This window comes from Ammospiza caudacuta, chromosome 21, assembly GCF_027887145.1.
Source record: "Ammospiza caudacuta isolate bAmmCau1 chromosome 21, bAmmCau1.pri, whole genome shotgun sequence".
NCBI classification, from domain to species: Eukaryota; Metazoa; Chordata; class Aves; order Passeriformes; family Passerellidae; genus Ammospiza; species Ammospiza caudacuta.
This window is the reverse complement of record NC_080613.1, coordinates 1,481,800-1,507,213: the sequence shown is the minus strand read 5'-3', so window position 1 is coordinate 1,507,213 and position 25,414 is coordinate 1,481,800. Positions and strand designations below refer to the sequence as shown.

General features: G+C 43.2%; 1 protein-coding gene across 1 annotated transcript in view; it reads right to left on the bottom strand.

The window, feature by feature from the left end:
• The window catches only part of STRBP (spermatid perinuclear RNA binding protein), a 48,024-nt gene that overhangs the window by 7,056 nt on the left and 15,554 nt on the right, over positions 1-25,414 (bottom strand). Inside the window, exons 2-15 of the mRNA XM_058818086.1 lie at positions 18,860-19,035; positions 16,520-16,737; positions 15,591-15,756; positions 13,741-13,885; positions 8,418-8,512; positions 7,921-8,016; positions 7,088-7,199; positions 6,407-6,504; positions 5,833-5,944; positions 5,031-5,123; positions 3,991-4,190; positions 1,723-1,884; positions 815-949; positions 145-285 (exon numbers count right to left, since the gene is read on the bottom strand). Coding sequence (XP_058674069.1) covers positions 145-285; positions 815-949; positions 1,723-1,884; positions 3,991-4,190; positions 5,031-5,123; positions 5,833-5,944; positions 6,407-6,504; positions 7,088-7,199; positions 7,921-8,016; positions 8,418-8,512; positions 13,741-13,885; positions 15,591-15,756; positions 16,520-16,737; positions 18,860-18,862 — 1,776 coding nt within the window. The 5' untranslated portion in view covers positions 18,863-19,035. The remainder of the gene's footprint in view (positions 1-144; positions 286-814; positions 950-1,722; positions 1,885-3,990; positions 4,191-5,030; positions 5,124-5,832; positions 5,945-6,406; positions 6,505-7,087; positions 7,200-7,920; positions 8,017-8,417; positions 8,513-13,740; positions 13,886-15,590; positions 15,757-16,519; positions 16,738-18,859; positions 19,036-25,414) is intronic.

The window sequence follows — 25,414 nt, the reverse complement described above, 5'->3', positions numbered from 1 at the left end:
GCAGGGCCAGGATCTCACCCCCAAACAACCAGCTCACAACAACACCAGCCTGTGTTAACCTCACTTTACTAAAATGCTGCCTTCTGTATCAAAACCCAACCCAGACCTGGGATAATGGTCCAAAAAGCAAGTTACAGTTCTTACCTGAGGAAGAATCTTCTTTTTCTTGTTATTTGCTGCATTAGGCCCAGAAAACAGTTTTTCAAGTGCTGCTAATGCAGCACTTGCTTTTGCTACTTTCTTGTTTGGGCCTGCACCTCTGAACTTCTGCCCATCTACTTCTACCTGAAAATTAAGACATGAGTTTATGCCTAGTATTGATGCACAGGGACACCATGCTGCACCCACTCAGCTGATGTACCACCCATAAAGAACTTCAGTAGGAAAAAACATCCTTAGTGCTTTATGTGACAAATTTCTATTGGTTCTAGATCTGAAACTGCTTGGTATCTGAAAGGATACCAAGGTTATCCTGGGAACCAGTGTGTCACAGATACTGGGAATCTGGAAATTACAACTGCAATTCAAAGAGGACCAGCGTATCTGTTGGATACTGGATTTAACCCATACCCTGGAGTCTTCCTTGTCATGAAGTTTTGGTCTGAATCCAGTTTGAATTCTCACTGTATTTTCCTAAAGTAGAAAGGCTATTCCTTTCCCCAGCTGGATCATTACAGCAACAAAGAGGTACATAACCTGAGAAATCACCACCACCAATGTGCATTGCAAAAGGCAAAATAGCAAAAATGTGAGCTGCAGCAGCAAGTGACTCTGCTGCACCATTAATGACCAGCTGCCCCTCTGCCCCTCTCACCTCCATCACAAAGCGCTTGTCATGGCTTCCCCCTGTTTCGGAGATGAGCTCATACTTCAGACCTCTTCTCTTTTCATTGAGCTCCATCACCGGGTTTTTACCACTTGCTGTGAGTATGGGACCCTGAGTTCTTACCTAGAGAGACATGCAGGGTGTTACTTCAGAGCCTTTCTCCCTTCAAAATGCAGCCAAACCTCTGCACAGCTGTATCACAGGTAACACTGCCCTGGCTGCAGCAACCTGCGATGCCGGCACGGCAAAGGGCAAGTCTCTAAAGAAGGGCAGGAGCACCAATAATGGTGTCACAGAAGTCACACCCATTTATTTCTGTTAGTGAGGGCTGCTGTCCTCATGGCCTGATCTGGTGCCTGCACAAACTAAACATGACACCAGCTGCACTTGGAATTGCAACCCTGAGAGAATGCGAAGCTGAAGGTGGGGCCATGGTGTCAAGTTCCTTGAGCTCAAAGGCTTTCACACTGAAAGGAGAGAGACCGGCCTTCCCAGCCCTGCACACGTCTCTGCTCTTCCACCTCATTATGTCCTGGCACTACCCAGCTCAGACTGAGTCACGTGTCTTAGTAGAAATGTCTGTAACTGTTTGGAAAGCAAGGTAAAGCTGAGATCTCAGCACACCAGATCAGTCTGCAATAGAATTCTCTCAGCTATGGATAAAAACAGGGCAGTTCCATTAAAAATACTCCATTTCCATTACCCAGGAAATTTCTCCGTGGACTAAACATGTATGTGGTTAGAGTTATCCATTATTACACACTGGAAATTGTTTCCCAACTAGAAGAATTTTGTGTTTTACCATTCTGACAAGTAGAACAGAAAAAAAACCCCAATGAAAAGTGAAACCCTAAACCCTACACCTCCATCTTTTGTACTTTCAATGCAATCCTTACCTCTAGGGTAGCGGAGGTGTCAGCTGTGGAATTGCCAGTATTATTATTGCTTGAGATTGAAGACGTTGTTTCATTTTTACCTTCAGTATCTGATTTTTCATCAGAACTTACACACTCCACATCTGCATCAAAACCTGTTGGATACCCCATTGCTTGTAAAACCTACAACAAAGCCCCATGAAAAGAACTGTGACAGAGGCAGCAGAACAGGAGCAAATACAAAGTTGATCACAACACAACAAACAATCCACCATACACTTAAAAAAGGCAGATTCCTTAGAATATTAGTTTTTTTCTTATTTGAAATGGAGATATCCATTTCAGCGGTTATCAGTAGGGAATACAATATCAATGGGGAAAATAATTTCAGGTTTCCAAAAGTGGAATCAACACAAAGCAGAATTTTAGTCTCAAAGATACTCATGAGCATCATTCATAATCTCAAGAATTCCTTGTAAAGTAAGAAATTAAAGACACTGTTTAATGACCTTATAAGGAAATAGTTTCATGCATGATTTGCCCCCTGTGTCTATGGACAGATCAAGAGACAGACTGTGGGCAAATGTGACAAACAGTCTTGTGAGAATTCAAGCCTTGTACAAGATGGTACTTCTGGAGTTCAGTTCCTTCAAAAACATCCTCCATGAGCAAGGCCAGCCTCTCCCTTAACCAGCTTCCTGATCCAGCCGCACAGAGCTACCACACATAGGGCAAGGGAAACTGAAAGGAACCTGAAACTCTGCTGAAAATTTGGGGCCAAGAACAAAGTCTGCAGAAATGACTGTGTTCAAACCCTGAGCTGAGACCTGCCTGGGGAAACCCCTGGCGGAGCTGCCGTGCATTGGGATACATCTGGCTGCGTTTCCAGGGCTTCTGCATTTTAAAAAGGTCAGATTAGAAAGTGAAATCTCACATTATTCCCTCTTACAAGACTGGAAGGCAGGGTCTGGGTCTGCTAAGAAAAGAGAGAAAGAGAGAAAGAAAGAGAGAGAGAGAAAGAGAAGAAAGAGAGAAAGAGAGAAAGAAAGAGAGAAAGAGAGAAAGAGAGAGAGAAAGAGAGAAAGAAAGAGAGAAAGAGAGAGAGAAAGAGAGAAAGAGAAAGAAAAAAAAAAGCAACTGTGACCACACCACCCATTTCCTCTTGGCTTGAATCGCGGATGTTTTGATGTGCAAATTTAGAGAAAACAGAGCTGGGTCGGCACCAGCACAGATCTGGCTGACGCAGAGAGGTTCAAGGGCAGAGCAGTCACAGTTTTTCAGGGCAAGAGGGGTTTTTGGGCTTTTTTTTTTGTTGTTTTTTAAACTGCAGGGACGTAGGAAAAATAAAAGAATGAGGCAAAGGATCTGGAAGGACACACATGCAGGGAGCTACTTTTCCTGAAGGAATAACACATGCCCTCAGATGCTTCTGGACACTTTGAACTTGAAAGCACATAGGACAATGGGATTTTCAAAACTGAAATCAAAGGAAAGCAGAAAGTTGCCAGATGAAGATTCTAAAAAGGAAACTCTTGTTCAAAACAAAATGAGGCACAGAATGATAGATGGGCCTGTTCCTATCAGAAGAGCAGTTCTATTAACAGATGTTCTTTTGTAGACTCGTTTAGGCTGGGAAAGACCTTTAAGATCATTGAGTCCAATCATCCATTACCCCAGCCCTGCCACGCCCACCACTGAGCTGTGTCCCCAAACACCACATCTGGTGGATGCTCACACTGGGCATTCCAGTCTGTCCTGCTGTCATGTAGAGCACCTACAGGAAGCAATAGCAGCGTGACCAGTCTCTGAATGACACCAGTGTCCTACTGGAAATTTAACTGGATAAATCATGGTTTACCCAGTACACAGAGGGGACTCTTCAGGCACCAAAGACAGAACTCTATTTCCAGGAGCTCACAAGCCAGGAATGGACACAGAGAAGGAGGGGGAGAAAGAAGCAGCCACCAACATGGCACTTCCAAACTAACAGGAGGAAGGAGTAGAACAGAACAGAATAAACCCCTCCCATCCAGAATTTCACCACCACATTCAGTCCACTGCAATATGAGCTGACCTTGTAGAGCCCCAGGAAATTCTTCCCCCCCCTGCTAGCACAAAACCAGTGATGCTCTTTGAACCAGCTGTCTTTAGAGCACACAGTGAGCAGCTCAGCTTAATGTTTTGTTTTTTTTTTTTTTTTAATTTTGAGCTTGCATATTTCTAGTTTTAAGTACATTTCATTCTCCATCCCAAGATGTGGGGTAAGCAGATTATTTCAGGCTGCCTTACCTTCACTGCCACATGGAGCTTGGCTGTTTTCTTAGAAGGTCCTGATGCTTCATAAGTCGTACCATCAACATCTACAGACATTGTGAAGACTGGGGCATGGACTGGACCAGACTGTGACAGCAGCTTATACTGAAGCCCTGGCCTGATTTGGTTCAGCCTCATCAGAGCATTCATGAGATCTATTGCTTTACTATCTAGTACTAGTACAAGATAGTAGAAGGGGTAGGGGAAGGAGGGGAAAGGAAAATGAACAAAACAAGATGAACAGAAAAATGAAACAGTTTGCATTTCAGTGCCTTCTGTCTGTATCAAGGAGCAAAACCATCCCTCAGCCTCTCAAGAGGGTGAGGAGAGCCATAACACTGTTAAGTCCTTAATAAGCCATTCTAATTCGGGGTAACAACTATAGTGAGCTGCTTTTATATTAAGAACATTCTGCTGCAGCTAGCTGTATTCCTCCTGCCTGCTGTAAAAGGAGTAACAAGTTTTATAGCTAATGGGGAACCAGATCCAGAACTGGCATCCAAGTAGCACAATGCAAACAGCCCCCAGAATAACTGGATCCCAACAATGCCAGGAGACTTCTAGTCTGTGCATATGTGCAACATCAATGTTTTGCAGATGATGCATTTTATTTTCCTTGTGGGAGGTCTTGAGAGACCAGCACCTAACTCAGGAAGGGGAAGAGTGAAGAGAGTGCAATCTTCACTCACCAAAGTCACTGCAGTACTTTAAAAAGACCCCACAATACAGGGATGTTACCAATAAAGTACCTCAGCTGCTTGGGCAACTTCAGTTCTGGTGTAACTTGATGGGTAATCCCATTTAAAAATGCAAATCATTCAGTTAGTAAAGCATGTCAGGGGAAATTCAGATGCACAGAGATGTGTTTGACATTCCAAATGCAGGGTGATAGAGACAACAATTTTGTTCCAAAGACTTTTTCACATGCTCTACCACACCAACAGAGAGAAGCTTTTAAAGCAGCTCCCCCTGTACAATAGATCTTTGAAAACAGAGTGGAGAAGTGCTGCACTTACTTTTCCTCAGATTACGCTTCATCTTTTTATTTGGATCTTTATCATCCCCAACACTGTCTTCAAACGGTCTCTTCAGAGCAGATGAGCCTGTACCTAGGGTATAAAGTTCCTTGTAATATGGATATGCCATTAGGAAAACACGATCCCACAGCAGGAGTCTGATTAGTCCCACACTGTTTCTTGCTTGTTTATAGAGAAAAGAACTCATCCATCAGTCACAGCTTTATTATTGCTACATGAAAGTCAATACTGGTTTACTGCTCACTCTGCCAGACCAGGCAGGATCTCTGTGTCCAGTACCAGGTGTGGGATAAGGACTGCAAACCTGCAGTGCTCTTTTCCACATTTAGTCTAAGCAAGACCTCCAACAGTATTTTTTTACAAAAAAATACAAATGGAAATTTTTTAAATTAGATATATATTGTTTTCTAGGAATAATTTCTGAGTAATTCTTATTATTGACACTCATTATATGCTTTTTGACACATCTGCAGTATCTCTCCTCGCCAGCATAAGAATCAAACACTACTTCTGCTCATTGCATGCCAAGGGACTTTGTGCTTAAAGATAATCATCAGCTATATTATGGCTGTTGTGCCTCTCATCTCTTGGTTTTTCTGGAGACCAAAACTTCCAGATTTTATTCTCACAATGAAATATTGAAAAAACAAAAATCACCCCACATATAATAAAGAATAGCTTCTACTTCACATTCACAGCACATAATTCATAACTTCACCCATTCTAAATTAACTCCTAGTTTACTGCTCAAGTAGTGACTTTTGGAACAAATAATACCTACCTTCTTTGTCAGTTACTGACCAGGAATATTTCTGAAATGACTTATTTGATGGGAGGGGATCCATTTCCAAAACTTTATAGATCTGCCCAAAGGCTGATAATCTGAGCGCGTGCTGAAAGGGACAGTAGACACGCACATTAATCACAGCAGGATTTCACGTCAGTTGCTCAAGTTTTTTAGTAAGTCTTTAGACACAAAACTACTCCTGTGGTTTTGACAGACAAGAAGACAGCTTTTACAGCTGGCCTCTGCAATAGCTGTGGGACATACTAATGTCTAAAACCATAAAACTCCTGAATTTCTGTATCACAGAATGCAGGGCACACGGACAGGGAGCCCACCCAAGGGCTCTGTGCTGGGAGCTGAGGTGGGTGCACAGGCACCCTGCTGCCTCTGCCAGGATAAGATTTCACACACATTTAACTCTTGCACTCCTGATCCGTGGTTTAACCTTTCCAGGATAGTGCAGCCCAAGTACTGTCAGGACTGCCATGAAAACAAGCCATCCTGGCAGAGAATAAATGGTGCTAATGAGCTGAATTCCTCACTGCTGCACACACACAGAGTTCCCTACCTGAGCACTGTGTGTAATGGCTTCTTTTTGCTGAACTGTCATGTAAGACAAAGCGTCCGTGGGCTCGCGCTCGCAGGGGTCGTGCAGCCCCGGGCCCCCTGGCAGGGAGAGGAACGGGGATTACTGAGGGAACGAGCAGCAGGGAGCAAACAGGGACTGACAGAGCAGCTGAGCCCAGCTGCTGCACACAGGGCAGCAGCCCTTCTCCAGCAGGGACTCAGGCCTCACACAATACAAACTGACCCAGGTTTTATACCCTTGCAGTGGCCACAGACCTTATCAGAGTAAACACTGCACATGGGTGATAACATTAACTGAAATCAGTAGGTCAGGAAGAAAACACATAATTTGGACATATATGTAGATTTCAAGGAATCTGTAGAAACCAGATAATCATTAAGTCTATTTACCTGCAACCCCTTAATGAGGTAGGGGTTAATTTATAACAAATCTTAACATTTCCTGGGAACTTCTTCTGCAGTGGCACTATCATTCACACAGTTACCACTGTGCAAAATCCTTTCTTTTAATTTTATATTTAAAAAAAAACCACATTAATTTCACTTCATGGCAGGTTCAGACTTCACAGCAGGCATTTCTCATGCAATCCTACAGCAACAGCTAAATGTTTAGGTGGGCTGAGCATCGCTTTGTGTTCCTGGAGTTCATTTGGCCCCTTACCAGGAAGCAGAATTCCAGATGCCAAACACTCCATCACTCGTCGCAACGCTTCCCCAGCGCCCAAAGGTCTATTACAAGTACCTATAGATTTTTCACATATAAGCTCGAGTGGCTAGAAGACATTAAATTACGATTAGTATGGACACAAGGGTAACTGTGACTGAAAGTTAAAAATGGGGGGGAGGTAGAGGGGATGAACATTCACATCAGGACACTTTGTAACCCACTACAGGTCTAAGGGACAGAGACCTGCCCCAGATGAGGCCATGTCCTCGTGCAGGGCACATCTTTGTCTCCCTGGTCTGAGTCACCTTTTGGAGAGCAGCTGGTGTCCTCACTGTCTGCCCAAAAAGTCAAAAAGAAGAGGTCTCTAAAATCAAGCCAGATGAATGTTCTCCTTTTAGAGGGCTTTCAGTTCCACACAAGAGAAACATCATCTCTGCTGCCCTACAGAGCTTTCCTCTCCAGGCACGCAGAGCAAACCTGCCCACGAAAGGGCGACAGCCACTGGCAGGAGTGGCATTGTCACAGGAGCAGGACAGTTTTACAATACTAAACAAGAGGGATGGAAGGCAACAAGTGGGAATCTGTTGCCAATCCCCTGGGATGTGCGAGGCCCACAAAAATGTGTCCCTTTCCATGGGATCAGTGCATCACAGACTCGAGGACTACCTGCCTTCTCTCTACACAGGGAGCAGTTAATGGGGAGCAAACGAACAGGGGTAGAAGGAGGAGTCTCATACAAGACTCTGCTTTCTCCAGTCCAGACACTGCTGCAGCTCTCAGGAGATCTGAGACATGACCCTGTGGCCTTCAGCTCTTTCTGTACTTACCCAGCCTTTCAACGGTGCCCATGTGGGGACTCTGTTGCACAAATCCCGCAGAATACGAAGGACAATTACACATGATTTTAGTCCATTTGCCCTGGCCTAAAACAAACAAAATGATTCCAATACACCTGCAAAAGCCTGGTCTTCAATTCTGCTTTTCTTTTTAAATGCACAGAGTCCTGGGATAGATTTTAAATTATTATTACTTAATCAGCTTCATGCAAAATGAAAACACTTATATAAAAGTACACTTGAATTTAGAGAGATGTATAAAAAAGGCAGCGAAATGTCAAGATTGCTTTTGTAGCCTCATGACAACTCTGGACCAGCTGACTGTCTCCCTGTCACGTCTGCCCTTGCACAGTACAGCACTGGGTGTGAATTCTAGACCTTTGCTCTAGGAGGGACTAGTCAGAATTAAAGAGGCATTAAAATTAAAACTGTCTCAAATAAAACCTCGCAAGGCTACAATAACAACAAGGTAAGAACAAAGAGCCAACCTGAAACCATTTGGCGTGCCGCAGAGACGCCAAGGCCTCCAGGCATTTCTGCCTGTCCAATAAGTCCGGAGGATCTTTCATCGCAACATTATCTACTGGTAAAAATGGGATAAAAAGAGACAGATACAATTTGACCAAGGGGTTTCTGTCACAATACAAAAAGAGCGGCAGCATCTCAATGAGATAATAAGACTCCCAGAATTTAAGTGCACGGTGTTATTTAATTTAAACAAGCCATTAAAGATAGTAAATGTGCACGTGTGCAACAGAAGCAAAGGCGTTCACTCCTTGTAAAATAATAGTAATAATAAAGATGGCCACTGCTACGGACAATCTGGGATCTTATTAAAAATGTAGAACACATTTCAGGGCAGAAAATAGCTCTATAGCACTTTTCCTTTTTTTTTTTTTCTGTTGGGATGGACTGGGCTTTTTTTTCCCTCTTATTCTTTGTGACTTTTATTCCACAAAGGTGGCACCGAATTTCAAAGCTTCTTTGGACAAGAGGAAGATAATCTCAGAGGGTAACAAAAAAAATTTAATAGGTAGAAAATGAAATTACATCCATGCAATTGTTGAGAATTCCAAAGAGAAACATTGAATATATTTGAAATATTACTGCATTAACAGTACTAGCCAGTATAATTGAATGGAAGAAATATACAGAAATGCTAGTTCAATACTTTAGTTTGATTAGTCTTTCATATAACCAGAGCATATGAAAGAATGGGTTTGGTAACTTCCAGGTCATTAATGTATTTGAGAAGAAGTGCCCTCGTGTAAAAGCTTCCCAACAGCAACTGAAACCAACAGAGGAAATTTGAAGATGGATTTGAGAGACAAGACACTGACATTTTCTGTCCAGGTTTACACTTTTTTGCCTTCCCCCCCTTTATCAACCAACTTGTAACAAACTGCTTTTAGCAGCCACATCCAATTCTACATTAAGGGGAAATCTCTGTCAGTCCTTCTGTATTTATTTTATTTAAATCCAAAGGAGTTTGTGACATCCAGATTCTCTGGAAACTCTATATAAATGTCAGATGCTACATTTCTGTGAAATCACATTACAAAGATACTAGTTTTAGCTGATGTTGGGAACATCTGGAATAACAAAATGAATCCATGGCTTAACTAAAACCTTGAATATGACATTTTCCTATGAATACATAGTTACTCTTGACTTAAAAATAAATAATTTGGAAATACAATCTTTCCATTATTCATAATGATTAATTCTTCAGGTCTTTAGAGACCTTTGCAGAGGTGAATGAAATACTAAATCCATTCCAAATGGAAAACTGCTAAAATCCAGTAAGACATCTAAAATACCAGGACAGGTTTTGAGGAAAAAGTACCATCAGTTTGTTAGTGCCATCTCCAAGGACATTTCCATGGATTCCTTTGAATGGGACTGGCTGCACAAGCAATTGCATCTTGAATGTTAAGGCTGCCTCTCCTAAGCCATTTCCTGGGAAGGTTGCTCTGGTAAAAGCACTTGATGTTATGATGAACAAAAGAGCCCAAAGCAAAAAAACCCCACCAGTGTAAAACTGAACAGAACCAGTATCTTGTCTGACAGGTGATGGTTGCAGTTCACAGCTGCTGACTCAAGTGCTATAAGCTTATTTTCTAACCCCTGTGAACTTCACAGCAGATATTTGCATTGTTTGTTATTGCCCTCATCAACAGCATTCCATGACTGGGATTAAATCACTCCTCTTGTCTGCTTTGCAAATCAGTGTCCAAATGAAAGCCGCAAAGTCTCCAAGCTCTGGCTTTCTTTGAGCACAAAAGGTCACTTTGGAACACAAGATTTGCTTCTAAATTTCCTTTGCAGTTTTGTTTTCAGGAGTGACATTTGTGGCACAGGATTACTCAACATCCATCTGGGTAGCTCTCTAAGAAAACTTCACTGCAGACAATATAAACATCTGCTTAAAGCTCAAGTATTGTATCAAACAAGTACTGTCAATGAATGATCAGAATCTTCTTTTAAAACGTTAGAAATGGCAAAGGTGACTGACTGCAAAATCATTATTTTCTTGCAATGAACTGGGGCTCAGTGTTATATGAGGCTTTGCTAAAGAGTGCTGCAGCTGTTGATAAAGTAAATTAATTTTTCATTTCAACTACAAACCAAACAGAATACATGTCACCTGTCATTCAGGTGAACCAAAAACCTCCTAAGATGTGTTTCAACAATTGAGAACCATACATTTTCTTACAGGATTAAGACCATTTCCCAAGGCCTAATTTACAAATATCTTGGAGAATTTTGCTAATTTCTTGTTCAGCCCCAGTGTCCTGATGTTGCAGTCTGCCAACTTTGGGGTGCAAGATTCTATTAAACAGAAAGATGAAGAGAACAGGCAGTGAAGAGGGCGAGCGGCTTGCAGCGGGCTCCCTTCAGACCCCTCGGGAGAATGGCATGTTTCTTCATGCTCTGCCAGTCAGGAAAGTGAGACCAAATCAAAATTTTCAAACGGGATTGCAAAGCTTTCCTTTTTCCTTGTAGTTTTAACAAGGGCAGCGATCCAAGGAGTTTAGTAAAGAGTAAATTCTAAAGCCCTGACGTGAGCTCACACTATGCAACGCAGAACCAATCCCTCAGGAATTCTCTCCCCACTGCTGTAGCATTCTCTTCACACAGGAGCTGCCAACTCCATTCATCTGAGCCCTACGAGGAGCCTTGTGTTCTCCAGAGAGGGGAGGGCAGGCTGGGGCTTGCTTGGCTCCTTGGGAGCATCACTGGCCGTGTCCTGCTCCAGGAGCAACAGGACTTCAGCCCCACTTTGGTGAGCCAGCTTGTTTGCAATAACATTATTTGTTTTACTGTATGCTCAGTAACAACTGGTTTCAGGATACAAGGTTCTGGTCTGGAAAGCCCAATTTATATTTGATGCTGTGACTATAAAAATTCAGTTTCTTAAGGAGTTTAAAATTTAAACGGATGCACAATGCAGGCAAATTTAGGTGCTTGACTTCTCAACATGAGAAAGCAGAGCTTTATGGGTAGCTGTTTGTGAGAAACACCAAAATGCACACACACACTGAGCCACTATTTATTTTTGCTAAGGAGCAGCAAAAACAAATAGGACGTACACCACATCTTAAACATGAACACTTTTCCAAAGAGGTGGGGACTGAAGAGAAATCCAGGAATGTTTTTCAATACATTCTGACATCAGGGCATGAAGGCACACACAGCATTCCTACAGAACAATGGGAGCACTGGGAACGAGGGCCGTTGGCCTGACCTGGGTTGTTAGAGGACAGATTAGTGCTAATCCCACCACAGAAACCTTGGTCAGTTTTCCACAGGCTCAGGCAGTCTGGGCCTATCTTACATGGAAGATGAAAGGCAAGGTCAGCAGCACTTTGAGCTCCTTCAGTCAAAAGAATGCATGGAGCCAACTAACAGGTTTTTAAAACTGCATAGGATATCTGCTTTGTCTGCTTATATTTGGCTGACACTGTTCAGTGGTAGTGAAAAAATATGGCAGTGCTTTGGTGTTTTCGCCAGTTTTCTCCAATTATTCTCCCTATTCACATGAAATTTTTTTGGTCTGATTCTAAGTGATTCAAATCTAAATGGTTGGAAAGATTACAAAAAAAAATGTATCCCTACCAACTCAGTGACATCTGCATAATGCTCCATATACCTTGAAAAGGAATATGATAAATGTCTCTGTTCTTTGTGATGAATCAATGCCAAGGAACCTGGACTTTAAAATGAGATCCATGACCCTACTCCCTGTTCTCAGCAGCTGCACAGAATGACAGTGTATAACCACTTCAGGAGAGGTGGTAAAACCATTTTATATTTCAAAAATAAAGTAGAGACCTTTGAAAATATTTTAAGATACTGAAAAAAAAATAGACCACCTACATTTTAAGCATGAGAAAGCATAAAATTTCAACTCTCCTTTAGTCTGAGATTAATTCAGAAATTCCTGGACTTCGCTGGCATTACAGCATCAATTTTTACAAGAAAATACTTGGGCAGAAGCCTTTGTGTAAAACCGTATCCCCCGGTGGGAATCTCACAGATCCTTCACCATTGGAATTCGTCCTACACTTCGGGCTCTCTCATGAACATGGATGAGCTGCAGCAGCTCCAGGGCTGGTCTCAGCATCTTGTGGGAAGCTCAACAACTAAAGCAATATGCAGTTTATTTTTAATGGTCTTGGAAACAGCATTGTTGCTAATTTCAGAATAAACAGCCAGTGTAATTAAGGGATCTTTGCCATTCATCTGTTCTGTAAGATTTTTCTACATTCAGCTGCTGCCAAAGCGTTACATGTCACTTGGAAAGGGATCCCTTCCTGCCATCGCCTCCAACAAAAGGAGGAGAAACTGACCAACATTTCTCACCCCGTTGGTTTTCCATGTGGGAAAGGGAGGAAGCAAAGGACTTGTGGCAAGTCTAGAAATGGGAAGAGAGCAACAGGGAGTTCCCTAGCCCACACGGGCCCAGCTGCCTCAGTTGTCATGACAGAGAGTGGCCAGTTGGTCAAAGGTCTGACATCATCCAGTGGCAAAGTTTCTAGGGATAGGTTTGGGAAGCGGAAGCAGAAATTACTGAAAAGATTTCAAAAATACAACAAAGTATGGCTACATTTGCTCTTCTCTATTGCTCACTGTTTCCAGCCTCACTGGTGCTACAGGCCCCGCTCCTGCAGCACAGAACTGTGTGACACCGCGGTGAGGGAGAAGGAACGGAAAGGACTATGTGACAGTTTTCTAGAACTATTTTAGTCTAAGGACATGAGGTACAACGTTCAATTCAGAAGCAAAAGTGCTGTATCACAGCACCATAACTTCAATTGCATCCCAGTTAGGAAATTCTTAAAGCCAGAAACATACACATCATCAATCAATAAAAACTGAGGGCCAGGACGACACACTGGCGAGCTTTGCAGGAGAGGGCTTTTACATAAAGAGAAACATTTTTATGAGTTTTTCAAGAAACTATGAACCAATCCCACTTGACTGACTTAATTTGCAAACAAGACTGTGCAGCGCCAGGTGCTCAAGAATTAAATAGCAAGTCTGAAAGAAAGGAGAACTAAGATCTAATTGTATGTCAGAGTTAACACTGTAGGAATATTGCTTGAAAGGAAAACTACACATATTTACATGAAATTTAAGTGACTGCTGTCTTTTTAAGGCACAAATAATATAAGCCATCGTGGCAATAGCCAGTCAAGTCAATACATGATGCACAATTAAAAACCTACTTGCCAATTAACCCTGTGCTGCACAGTCAGGATATTTAGCTAGAACAGTCTTAAAACCAAGTTAAAACGCTCTGTGTACCTCCTTCCTTCTTCTCTGCTTCATCTCGGATGAGAGGGGATGTGAGTATCACCTTCAAAGTGAGCTTGGGCTCCTTTGTGTTATGGATAACAATAGCTGCCTCATTTACATGCTCCTCCACCAGATACTTCTCTTCTGTAAGTTTCTGAAAGTCACCAAGAAAGATTTCAAGACTCTCCCAAATCAACTGAAAAAGTGAAGAATCTGTGTATGTGTTTCAGCTAATGAGAAGGCTACAGGGCATTGCAGTAACAAAGGCAGCCTTGCCTCCCTCATTAAAAACAATTTAAAACATTTCTTTTGTAGCCAGTGCCTTACAGTTTACTCCATTAACATGCACTGTATCACAGTCTCTGCAGTGATCTCTCTTCACGTCTTTCAGCGGCCCTTTGGGACCTCTCTCACCCTCCAGAAGCACAAGGGCAGCCACAGATGGCCCAGAGGCCTCCAGCCACCCCTTCTGTGCAGAGCCTGGTTCAGCACACTGGTGGGTAGGATGTCTGCTCTGACCTCTTCCCTGCTGCAGTCTGCTCTGCAGCTCCCTTATTGTTGGGATGGAAATGGCTGAGCATCTGCTCATCATGAGCCTTCAAAGCAGCAAAGCAGCAGCTCCTGAGTCTCTGAGCCTTACTTGTTCCTTTTGTCCACTAATGGGCCTAAACCCTCCTTCACCTACAGCATCTGATCCCCCTGCAGAACCTCTCCTTGTCTGCCATGCCCACAACAGTTGGAGCATTTCACGAGTCAGAGTCCTCTTCCCTCATCTTCTCTTTAATCACTCACAATCCTTCCTCACAGGATCTTACCTGCCCGTCTCTTGAATTTATTCAGTCTTCACATATTTTAATTATGTCTATTCTTTCATTTTATCTCACTTTCTTTGAAGCACATACTAACTTCTCACTTTCAGCCCTCCTCATTTCATGCCTCACTACAAGGTTTATTCTTTAATACTCAATACATCCCTATCATTTTCAAACAAGTAAAATTTACTCTTTACTACTCAAAAGATCCTTTGTATTTTTAGCTATGGATAGGGCCACATCTCTAGGAACAACATTAGCCTAGTAGAACAAGCCCTTTGTGTGACAAAATTAATGGTGAGAACTAACAGCTGTCCAAAATGGTAAAATGGGGAGAAAAGCAGATCAGAAGAAAAGCAGATTGAGCCTGGTTGTGCTTTGGAGAGGGGCACTTGCAGTGGAACATTTGAAGGCAGTTCCTTGGCACCAGTGTTGGTGAGCCTGGAAGCTGGACTGATTCCTCAGCCTCAGAAGTATCCCTAAACAAGCTGCAACTGCTGCCCACTGGATGCCAGCACCAGAACTGAGTAGCCATACATAAAAAAATGTGAGGTCATGATTAACATGAGCCCAAATGAGTGACCACCTAGAGTGACATGTTCTCACCTTGGCAGCACAGAGGGGTTTATGTGGGAACAGCCCAAGCAAAGCAGCTGCAATGGGGAACTGCAGGTTCAGGCAGGGGACAACAACAGGGACTGAGTGACACACTTGAGCAGGAAAGATTTCTGCAGTTCAGCTGATGTTGGGTGGACCAGAGCACCCAAACCCACCCTGGGTTAGTTGCACACACAGAGGTCAGCTGCCCTCAGGGAACTGACAGCACAAACAGGAGCAGGGCAACAACAGCAGGAAGAGGTTACATTTTGTGAGTAAGGACTTCATGTCATCACATTAAACACGTCACACGCCCCAGATGCCATCCTAGATTCAGAGCATATTCCTTTACCTCACTTGTCTTTCTTGCTGGAACAAATTCCAGCCTTTCCCCAAATAGCCCCTGCAGTGCTATCAGACTTGTGGAAGGACTGCTGCAAATGAACTCACCTGAATTTGAGCTGGGAGATTGTCTTTAACAATACATAACAAGGTCTTTGTGGGTTTTTCTTTGCACATGAGAACCAGCTCCAGGTCCATGTCATCTTTGATCAGCAAGCCCTTTGCAACCAAGCCAATTCTCATAACACCACATAATGTCCGACCACCTTGATCCCTGGAAATGAAACGAATTAGGGTAATTAAAGGGGATTTTATTCTCCAGCTACAGTTTAGGGGAACCTTTCAGAGTCACGGTAAAGAATTTTCAAAGCAACACAGGGACACTTAATTTTTGAGTGCTGAGAAAAAAGACTGTGACAAAAGCCAGTTTTGTACACTAGGATTGTTTAAAAGCATGGAGTAAAATGCAAGAAATGCTTCTTTGACAGGCCAGCACCAGCTCTTGTCTCATCCAGTTGTCTCCAAAGCATTTACTGCCCACTTGGACTATTTTTTTATTAAAAAATCAGCATCTATGCTGATTGGAGCTAATATGCTCAATGGGGCTGAGTTGCCAGCAGGGGTTAAACTGTGGCAATAATGGAAAGTAATGGAGGCTTAGGAAACTCTGTTTGCTGGATTATAAAAACTTTTTTGTATCAGACTGCAGGAGCCCCCAAGCACATGGCTGTCAATTTGGTGTGTTCCAGGGAATTGTATTTGCTTAAAACTGCTGAAAGGTTTGTCTGCTAAATGCAACTTCACAGCATCACAGTAAAATAAGCAAAGAAATAGAGAGCAACTGCTGCCCACACTGGGCTTATTGCCATTCCCTGCACTCCCCCCACGTGCTCTGACATCAAAAAGTCCAAATATATCCCCCTCCTTCTATGAACATCCATCTGCAGCAGAGCCAGGTAACACTACGGCTCTTATTAGGAGGAAAGGAGCCATTGAGAGCAGCACAGGGACACGTTGTGAGCTGAGGCTTCACTCACTTGGCTGTGCCTTCTGCAGCTTCCTCCTTGGCTTCCACATCACCCTCGCTCTTTGCAGACTTGTTCTTTTCATCCATCCAGTCAGAGACATGCTTAAGGGCACATTCTACTGTTGAGACCATGTTCTGGACAGCTTCAAGCTCCTCTGGAGATGGATAAATGGTTGAATGTTTCACCATTACGTGGCGGTCATCGTTAGCAAAAGATCGGATCGATCTCTGTTGTGGAGTGGGAAACAGGAAGAAAAGAGAACAAACTTACTGGAGCATTGAATGGGAATCCTGCCTGGCAGGGAGGGTGCAGCCTGGGCACAGCATGTGGAAAGGAGGGCAGGCAAGGAGAGATGGCTCCTGCTTTGTAAGAGTCATTGATACTGTCCAAATACAATTTTACATATTCTGGAAGTGCTGAGTGCAGCCACCTCTCGTGTGTTTATGCCAGGGACCAGAGCAGCACAGCTTGGAACAGGCAGCCAAAGAGCCAATCCCTCACAGGCAGCACAGAACTCTGAGAGGCTCAGCCACTGCACAGGGATTTGCAAAGGCATGAATGAAGATGAGAATAAAGAGAAATGGTAAGAGACTGAAATTTCTTTTTAAAAAACATTCAAATGAATAGGAAGACATTAGAGTGCTAATTAAAAAAGCCTGCAGTGAAACTCAGAGTCCTGAGTGATACTGCTAAGGTAGGTAAACTTCACTAGTTGGGTAACCTGTGCTAGGAAGTTTTGGGTTTGCTGCACACTATTCAGGTGAGACTTTTTGGATCTAAACAGTGCCCCAGACCAGCTGTGATCACAGCACAGACCTGTGGCAAGGGCAGCAATAAGTCTTGGTCTCTACAGACACATCAGTCACTGCTGAAAGCCTCCCAGAACAGAATCACCAGCCAAACCCCTCTCTCTGTTCCTCCTACACATTAAGCACCTTAATTAGGTGTCATTTTCACCCCTTTTTCATGGGTTTGTAGCTGTACCCACTCCTAAGGACACAAAGGGCCTATGAACAACCTCACAGGCCGTTAGGCTGGATCCTTATTAAGGAACTGTCCATGATTTCCTGGTTTATTGCACTCCCTGTGTCTCTTCCACTGAAGGTCATGACATCATTCCCTTCCTAATTTTCGTGTTCCTACCCAGGTGGATAATTTGGACAGTAACAATTCATCTGTCAGGGGCTGGTTTTATCCCCTGCAGTTTGATAGGCTGCAGAAGGCTTCCAGGAGGTCCCTCTTGTGGTTATCCACAACATGGATACAGCCGGGCTGCAGGGAAACGGCCGAGCTGCATTTACCAACTCACCCACCATCTTCTACCCTACAAAATGTCAGTTACAGCAGTGGAACAGAAACAAACTGCTAATTCCTAATTGTGAGACACATTTTCTTTTCTAATGAAGAGAGGCTAACAAGATCAACTTGTCATTACAATTCAGGCCAAAAAAAATGACAGAGTGGGACACTATTTAAAATATATTAACAACTCTGCTTTGCAAAGAGTTCTTTCTCCCTTTCCCTCTGTAACTGCTAAAAGTCTTGGTTTAGGTTTTTTTTTTTTTAAATACAAATATAAACACACAGCCTATCTGCAGCAACCAGCTACACAAATGTTAGCAACTCTGTTTAAAATTTATTGCATTTATTCTCATTTCCATTCTCTCAATAAAAACCTTAGAGGACTTAAAAATATATAAGTATATTTAAACTATTCTCCACTCATTGTTCAGCAGCTGAGTAGGTTCATTGCCTTTTTGTGAACACATTTCAGAATCTCACCATGACAATACTTCATACTTGCACATCTTTACAAATCCCACATCTCAGGGATTTCTATTTGCAGCTAAACCCAGGCAGATGAGCAGTGACTCCTCACTTAAACCATACACACCAGCTATATTTGATACACACATTTCATCTACACTGCCACAAAGTGTGCACAGAGGCACCTTCAATCACACACACAGGGATGTGAATAATCAAAACTTGCTTTTGTCAGGTAGAGGTGGAAGAGGAACGTGAGCATTTGGTAATGAAATCTGTGAGTTCAAGGTCACTGATGCTGTTTGCTACAGCCTGCTAATGCTAGTTTTATTAGAAAACCTTATGAGCATCCCCCTTCGTTGGTATTTAATAATTCATGTACTGCAGGCTCACAAGAACACTCTTTGGCTTTAAGAGGCTGACAATACATCAAACCTCACTTGCTCTGCTCAAAGCACACACTAGCATCCCTCAGTTAGTGCAAGGTCAGAAAATCCCCTCTTGGGTTTGATCAGGCCCCATGCAGGCCTGGCAGCAGAAAACACTTTTAATGCACCCCTGTGAAAGACAACAAATACCTACCATGGTTTGTTAGTGTTGCAGCTCTCTCTCCCTCCCTTTCTCCTTTTCCCTCCTCCTTGGTGTCTTTGCTAAGCACTGTTTTGCCTGACAGAACCTCTTCATAAGCCTCTCAGTCCCTTGACAGCTCAAGAGTTCATACGGCCAAGGTGCTCTGGGAGTCACTTTCTCTAATTCACCTGCAAAAAGAGAGAAACAATTTGAAATCAGCAGTGATGGCATGTTGATTCCAGAAGTGCTGGATGCAGCACATGAGGCAAACCACTGATCAAAGCACCCCAGCTTCCAGATGGGACAGTCACTGATCCATTTATATCTGAGCAAACAGATGTCACTGTTGAAAGCAACTTTTTTGTGATGTGCCCACACACATGTAACGACTTTCCCATGCCAGTTAGAGCTGATCCCAGGGAGGTTTGTCAGCCACCTGGCAATCCCAGCTTCTGGGATGAGGAAGACAGGAAATCCAACATGGCAAACGTGCTCCATGTGAAACCAGCTCACAAAGTCTCAATTTTTGTGTTGCACGCACGTTAGGAATCAACAAATACATTTAATTACCAGAAGGTAATTCTCTACAGAAATCCTCAGTGCAGCCCTCAATCCTGAGTCAGGTGCTGCACGAGAACCAAGGCTTCAGGTTGCAATAACTGCAAGTTGTTATTTAAAGGCAGACAAGCACATTCTAACAAACTGCAGACGTCAGACTTGCAAGGAGCTGAAATCACCCACACCGCCTGTGCTGCCCATGCACTGCCTTTCCCAGCACAGCATGGAAAGGATCCTGCAGGAGCAGCCTTCTTGTACTAAACGGGGAAACAACACCAGCACTGGCACCATAAAACTGCAAAGAAATGCTCTGTGACAGAGAAGAGCACAAGAACAGAGCAGGTAATGAGAGAGAGTGAAGCATAAACTCACTGCACGGCAAGACGCTCCAGTCCTTGCAGAAAATTTCTGTTTTCCTTTCTCTACACATACTGTTACATCAGCTCTCCAGCAACATTTTGAAGCAACTGGAAACCCAGTCAGTGAATTTCTGCAGATTGACACACACATAATGTTTCCTTTTCTCCTGCATGCTGAACCCCTTCTCCAGCAACACTTTGCATATTGTGTGTCAGAGAAGCCTGACATTGTTAGAAATTAAAAGCATGTTTGGCAACAGCAGAGGGATAGGTGAGATGACTTGAAAGCTGAGGAGATACTTAAACCTGTGATGTGACAGGGAATAATTAAAATGTTGCATCCCACAGAGATTTGAATGTGACAGGGGAAAAGGTAACAGCAGATCCTGTTTCCCTATTTCCCTGGTTAGGAACAAATTAGGCAGGTTTACAGCACCAGTAGCCTTGGCAGCAAGGGCCTGATAGTTGCTTGTAAGTCACACCACTAAACTGAGGATGTAGAACTGGGTAAAACAAAAAGACAGACAAGAACTCTATGCAGGGACCTGTCTCCTCCAGCAGCTGAAAATTGCCAAGGAAGAAACCCCAAGAGAGTTAAGTGCAGTCATACTAAAAATACTTGGGAAAAGCAAGCTAATGAAAATGCTGACTGACCCCACTTCTCATCAGAGGCTCTGTGCCCACCAAGGTGTATTAACACTCCACCAGACTGCTTCCCAGAAGCAATCAACAAAGGGGATGTTCTTTCTCTTAAGAGATCCTGGAAGTCAGACAGGGGCAGCTGGGAGGAAAAGTAAGCAAAGATCACTGCTTTGGCAGTATTTATTTTGTGAACTAGTCATAAGCTCCTCCACACTCAACAGCCTTTCACCATCTCCAGAACCAGCCAGACTCTTTACAAGGTCGTTTTGCTTTTTAATAATATTAACTTGAGTCAGCAAATAGCAAACTAGAGAGACTTTTATGAGACACATTTCTAGATAATCTATTTCAAATTATTACTCTCTGCAAACTGAATTCCAGCTATCTTCACCTACTCTTCTTCCCTGTCACTCCCACATTTCACATTTTCGGTTTGTTATCTTCTGTGGTAGCTGTAACTTGGCAATTCCAGGCAGAGAGAAGGGCACTGGAATGTGTTGCTGACTTCAGCATATGCCCAGTGCAATGTCTCCAGACTCCAGCAACACTCCAGGCCGGCCTCCCTCCCATGACTACTGCAAGCTGTTGCTTATCAGCTCACCCAGGCTGTGGCAAGCAGATGGCCAGAGATAGGTGGCTGAGCAAGTCCTGGTGCTCCCTAAGTGCTGAGCAGGCTGCTGGCCAGAGGAGTCTGCAGACACTCACTGCTGGGGGCAGCCCTGCCTGCGCCAGGTGCTTCTCAGCTTCTTGAAAAATCCAAAACGGGCTGGAAATGAATGTGTCACAGCCACAGCAGGGGTTAATCTCTGCTGGGCTGATGAAGTGAAAACACCAGCACCTCTCCATACTCTGCCCTAGCAGTGTATGCAGCAGTGACCTGCTTTCTTGTTTTCAAGACAAGTAAAGGTTGTTGGATGAAGGCATTTATGAGCTCTTTACCTGCCTTTTTTTCAGCAGTGAGTGGCTGAAGGCAGGGCACAGACAGATGAATTACAAAGGGATCTTTATTATAAAATTCAGAAAACTGGAAGAAAGTCCCAAAAATTGAGTCAAAGCTGATACACGATGTCTTCCAAGTCATTAACATCCTACGGATATTTCAGAAACACACATAGGAGTGAAACCCTAATTTAGTTCAGACTTTGAAAACATTTTCAACAAAAGCACTAAACAGGAGGGAGTTTACTATAAAAGTGCAGACACAATATACAGAATAAAGTACATTTGACAGCACACAGAATTAAATTAAGGAAAACCAAAATCAAATCTGCTCCAACCATATGGACTAAGGCAGCATAACACAGCTCAGCACCAAATACATCAGAAAGCATTATGTGAAGTGAGCAGCAATTCCATAAATCCAACAGCCTCATTCCACTACCAGACTGGATAGCAGGATATCTGCTCCTGCATCCTCAGGGAAGGAACAGTTGATGCTCAGACTAAAAAGCACAATATGTAAATGTGTTGCTGTCTTACCTAGGGGCAGCCACCCACACTTGCAAGGAAACTTGTACAGGAAGCTCCTTGCATTACTGAGACCTTGGTGACCTTGAAAAAGTCACTTCTGCTCTGCATCATGTGCCCCTAAAGTGTAAAACCAGGGTAAATAATCTCTGTCTCCAAACCAGGTCACAGTGGAGCCGCGCAGAGCCTGCAGTGTGGTTTAAAATCACTGGGGATTTGACACATTAGAAATGTTATTAAAACACCGTGACAGTGTAGCAACGTTTCCACTAAACATCCCATCCTTCACAGAGGAAGTTTATGCTTTGGCTCAAGACAAGCAAAAAGAATTTGAGATGAGGCTTTTGTAGTAGGAGATATTGCTGCATCTGCAGCTGCATTCCCAGGGGACAGACAGTTAAACAGCCAGGGGTGATGAATATGCTCAGCTACCTCAGTGCCTGTGAACAGGGAAGTGAAAAGGCAGGACAAACAGGTACTTGCATTCCATGGAAACTGAAATACCAGAATTAGGGTGCTCTGAGCCTCTAGAAAGGAGACATGAACTGTCTGGCACCCCAGTATCCCCTTGCAGCACCACCTTGCACAGAAGCATTACTGGTGCAACAGAGAAGAGGAAACTGGGGTCACTGGACACCAGAGCTCCAAACCCCTCACTTCAGTGAGCTGCTCTCCAGGCTCCTGGCCAGGCCAAGTAGAGCACCATGAAAATTGGTTTCAAATGCTCTATCAGGAAGGCAAATGCTAACAATATTCAGCTGAAGCATTAAACACCCTCCACCTTCCGAATCTACCCGACCAGTATCTACCATGGGAAACTGCAGCGTGCAGACAGAGTTTATACTGACAGGGCAACACGAACAACAGAGGTTGCTAATAACAAAGCAGCCTGAGGTGCATCACACACAATAATAGAAAATAACTGGAATGTATACTGGTTTTTGTTACCTTCAAAAGTCAGAGTGAGAGGCTTGCAACTTCAAATTGGAAGTTTATTTTAGCCTCTGCTTTGCATTCAGGAGACAGGTAATTTTTCATCACACCACACAAAATGCTGCTGAAAATATGTTGTGTTTTTCTGCAGTATAATTTTATTGCTGGCCTTCTGCCAAGAGTCTTTCTGGCAGCATCTCCCACAGTTGGAAACTGTGTATCTGGGTCAGAAAAGACAAGCCGCTTTTCAGAACAGCTCAATACATTTGGCAGAGATGCTGATATTGTAATTGAACTCTTTCAGCAACTCTCTTTATGATGTACCCAGACACCAAACAAAACAAGATCTGCAGTGTTGATTAATGTCAAAATAACTGACAGAGAAATATCAAAATAGTTTTCCTTCATGTTAAAAGTATCAACAAACCAGGGGGGGACAGATAAGAAATACAATTCATGAGGATTCAGAGAGGAGCAGAGAAATCTGCAAAATATGACTGACCTGTGCCTTGTGCAGATATTCACTATTTAAAATCCCAGCTCCTTGAATGGAACTTCCCCTTCCCCACACAAAGAGAAATCCTGGCCACTCAGAGTCCCAGCAGCATTGTGGAGAGCAGTGTCCTGTAACACTGGGACACATATTTAACAAGGCTCAGACTGCTTCCAGCAGTATGCTCAGCATCCAGTTTCACCTGGAGACCGTGTATTCATAGGAATTTTATTATTTTCCATGTAATGCATTTCCTGGCAAAGTTGCATCTGGGATAACATTTAGAAGGCTGGAATTTTCCATCCAAATGAATAATTACAAAGCAATGCTATAGTTAGAAGCTGAAAAGGTACTTCCTCTGGCAAACTTACACTTCATACAACACATACTGGAGTCTGGGATTACTCCTGCCTGTTCAGGTCTCATAATATTTCAGTCAAAGGCTCCTGTGCTCAGAGACCTTTTGGGAGCAGCCCCTGCCAGGCAGCCCTCACACCCAGCTCTAAGTGACCAAGACAGGGTAGGCACAAACTTGATAACCAGATCTGGAACCACAGCACATGTAAGCATCAGAAGAGAGAAATCAAAGTCACCTTCCAGGCTCCAGACTCTGACAAAGCTCCCAGTGCAAGGAGCACAGCTGCCCACTTGTCAGCTGCAGGAAGCTGCTGGAGAGCTCCTGGAGAGAACCCATCTGTGCCAGGGCGGGACCCTCGGGTCAGATGCAACTGAAAATCACTGAACACATGGAGGCCCCTCCACTGTGCAGTAAGGAGTGAAAAAAGAGCCAAAGGAAATCACACTGGTACAGGAATTAAAGAAGTTGAAGAATCAAAGGCATGCAATTGCTTAATCTAAATTAATGCATTAAGGTAAAGGAAACAGGGATGTGTGGAGTGTAGCTCATATTTTTAGCTTCTGGAAAGAAGGTGAGAAGATGGTCTAAGGGGAAATCATTACCAGCCTAACAGGAAGATTAAAAAAGGAACAACAGAGGCACTGTGTGAGCACATATGCAATCATTTGAGGAAAAAAATGCTCTATTTCAGATAGAATCACACCATCCAGTCTCAGAAAGAAATAGACATTAGTAGCAATAACTGCAGCTATTGAATTGTAATGTATAAGAAAGATAAGAGTTTTGGAAAGAATATAAATCCTCTTGGGACTGAACCTACTACAGACTGCTGAGGACTGGAAGGTATTCACCACACTCACCACACTCACCAGGTGGCCTTCAGAGCAGCACACCAGCTGCAGACCTCAAGGTATTTTTTACATCTCCCTCTAGATTTTTATCTGGCTTCACATTCCCTGAAACCTGTACAACCCCCAGCAGAGCCAGAGCTACAGAGGGTCTCTAATGAAATAATTTTGAGATTGCCTTCACTTCTTGGTATGAGTGTCAAGTTCCAAGACTGACTAGAGACAGACCAAGTGCAAAAAGTTTTACAAACTGGCTGCTGACACTTAAATAACAAATTGACACATGAACAATTTAATGTTTTTCCTGTTCAAACAGTAAGAAATATGCAAAGCTGAATTGCCTGTAAAACTGAGCACTGCAGAAGACAAAATATCTTAAAGAGTGCATTTCTTGGCAGGTGTCTTAAATAAAAATGTACAGATTAGATAGTACATAAATAATGAATAGCAAAGTATTCATTTGAGACAAGGCAGAAACCACCACTGGATTCTCAATCTGTCTGTGAAACATTGAACTGATTTGTGACTTGAGACACCCTAATGTTGCATTCCTGCTTTCCTGGCTAAACTGGTCAAAGGAAACATGAAGGTACTGTGCAGTCATAATGTGACATCCATGCTCAAAATCATCTGAAATTCTTAACTCAGACTGCATTCATTTACAGTTGAAATATTAACTAAATAACAGAATTACATTACACTGAAATGACACTCACCATCTGCAATGTCATTTTCCCAGAGACAGAGCTGGTTTAAGCAAAATTCTGGATCTATGCCTGAAATGACATCACATTCTCCAAAAGAGAATCACAGTTCTGCCTCCTCCACCCAGTTTGTGCCATGCTGGGTCCTCACCACGCCAGCCCTGTCCTGCCTCACAGCCCAGCACCAAAGCCTTGCACATCTCCA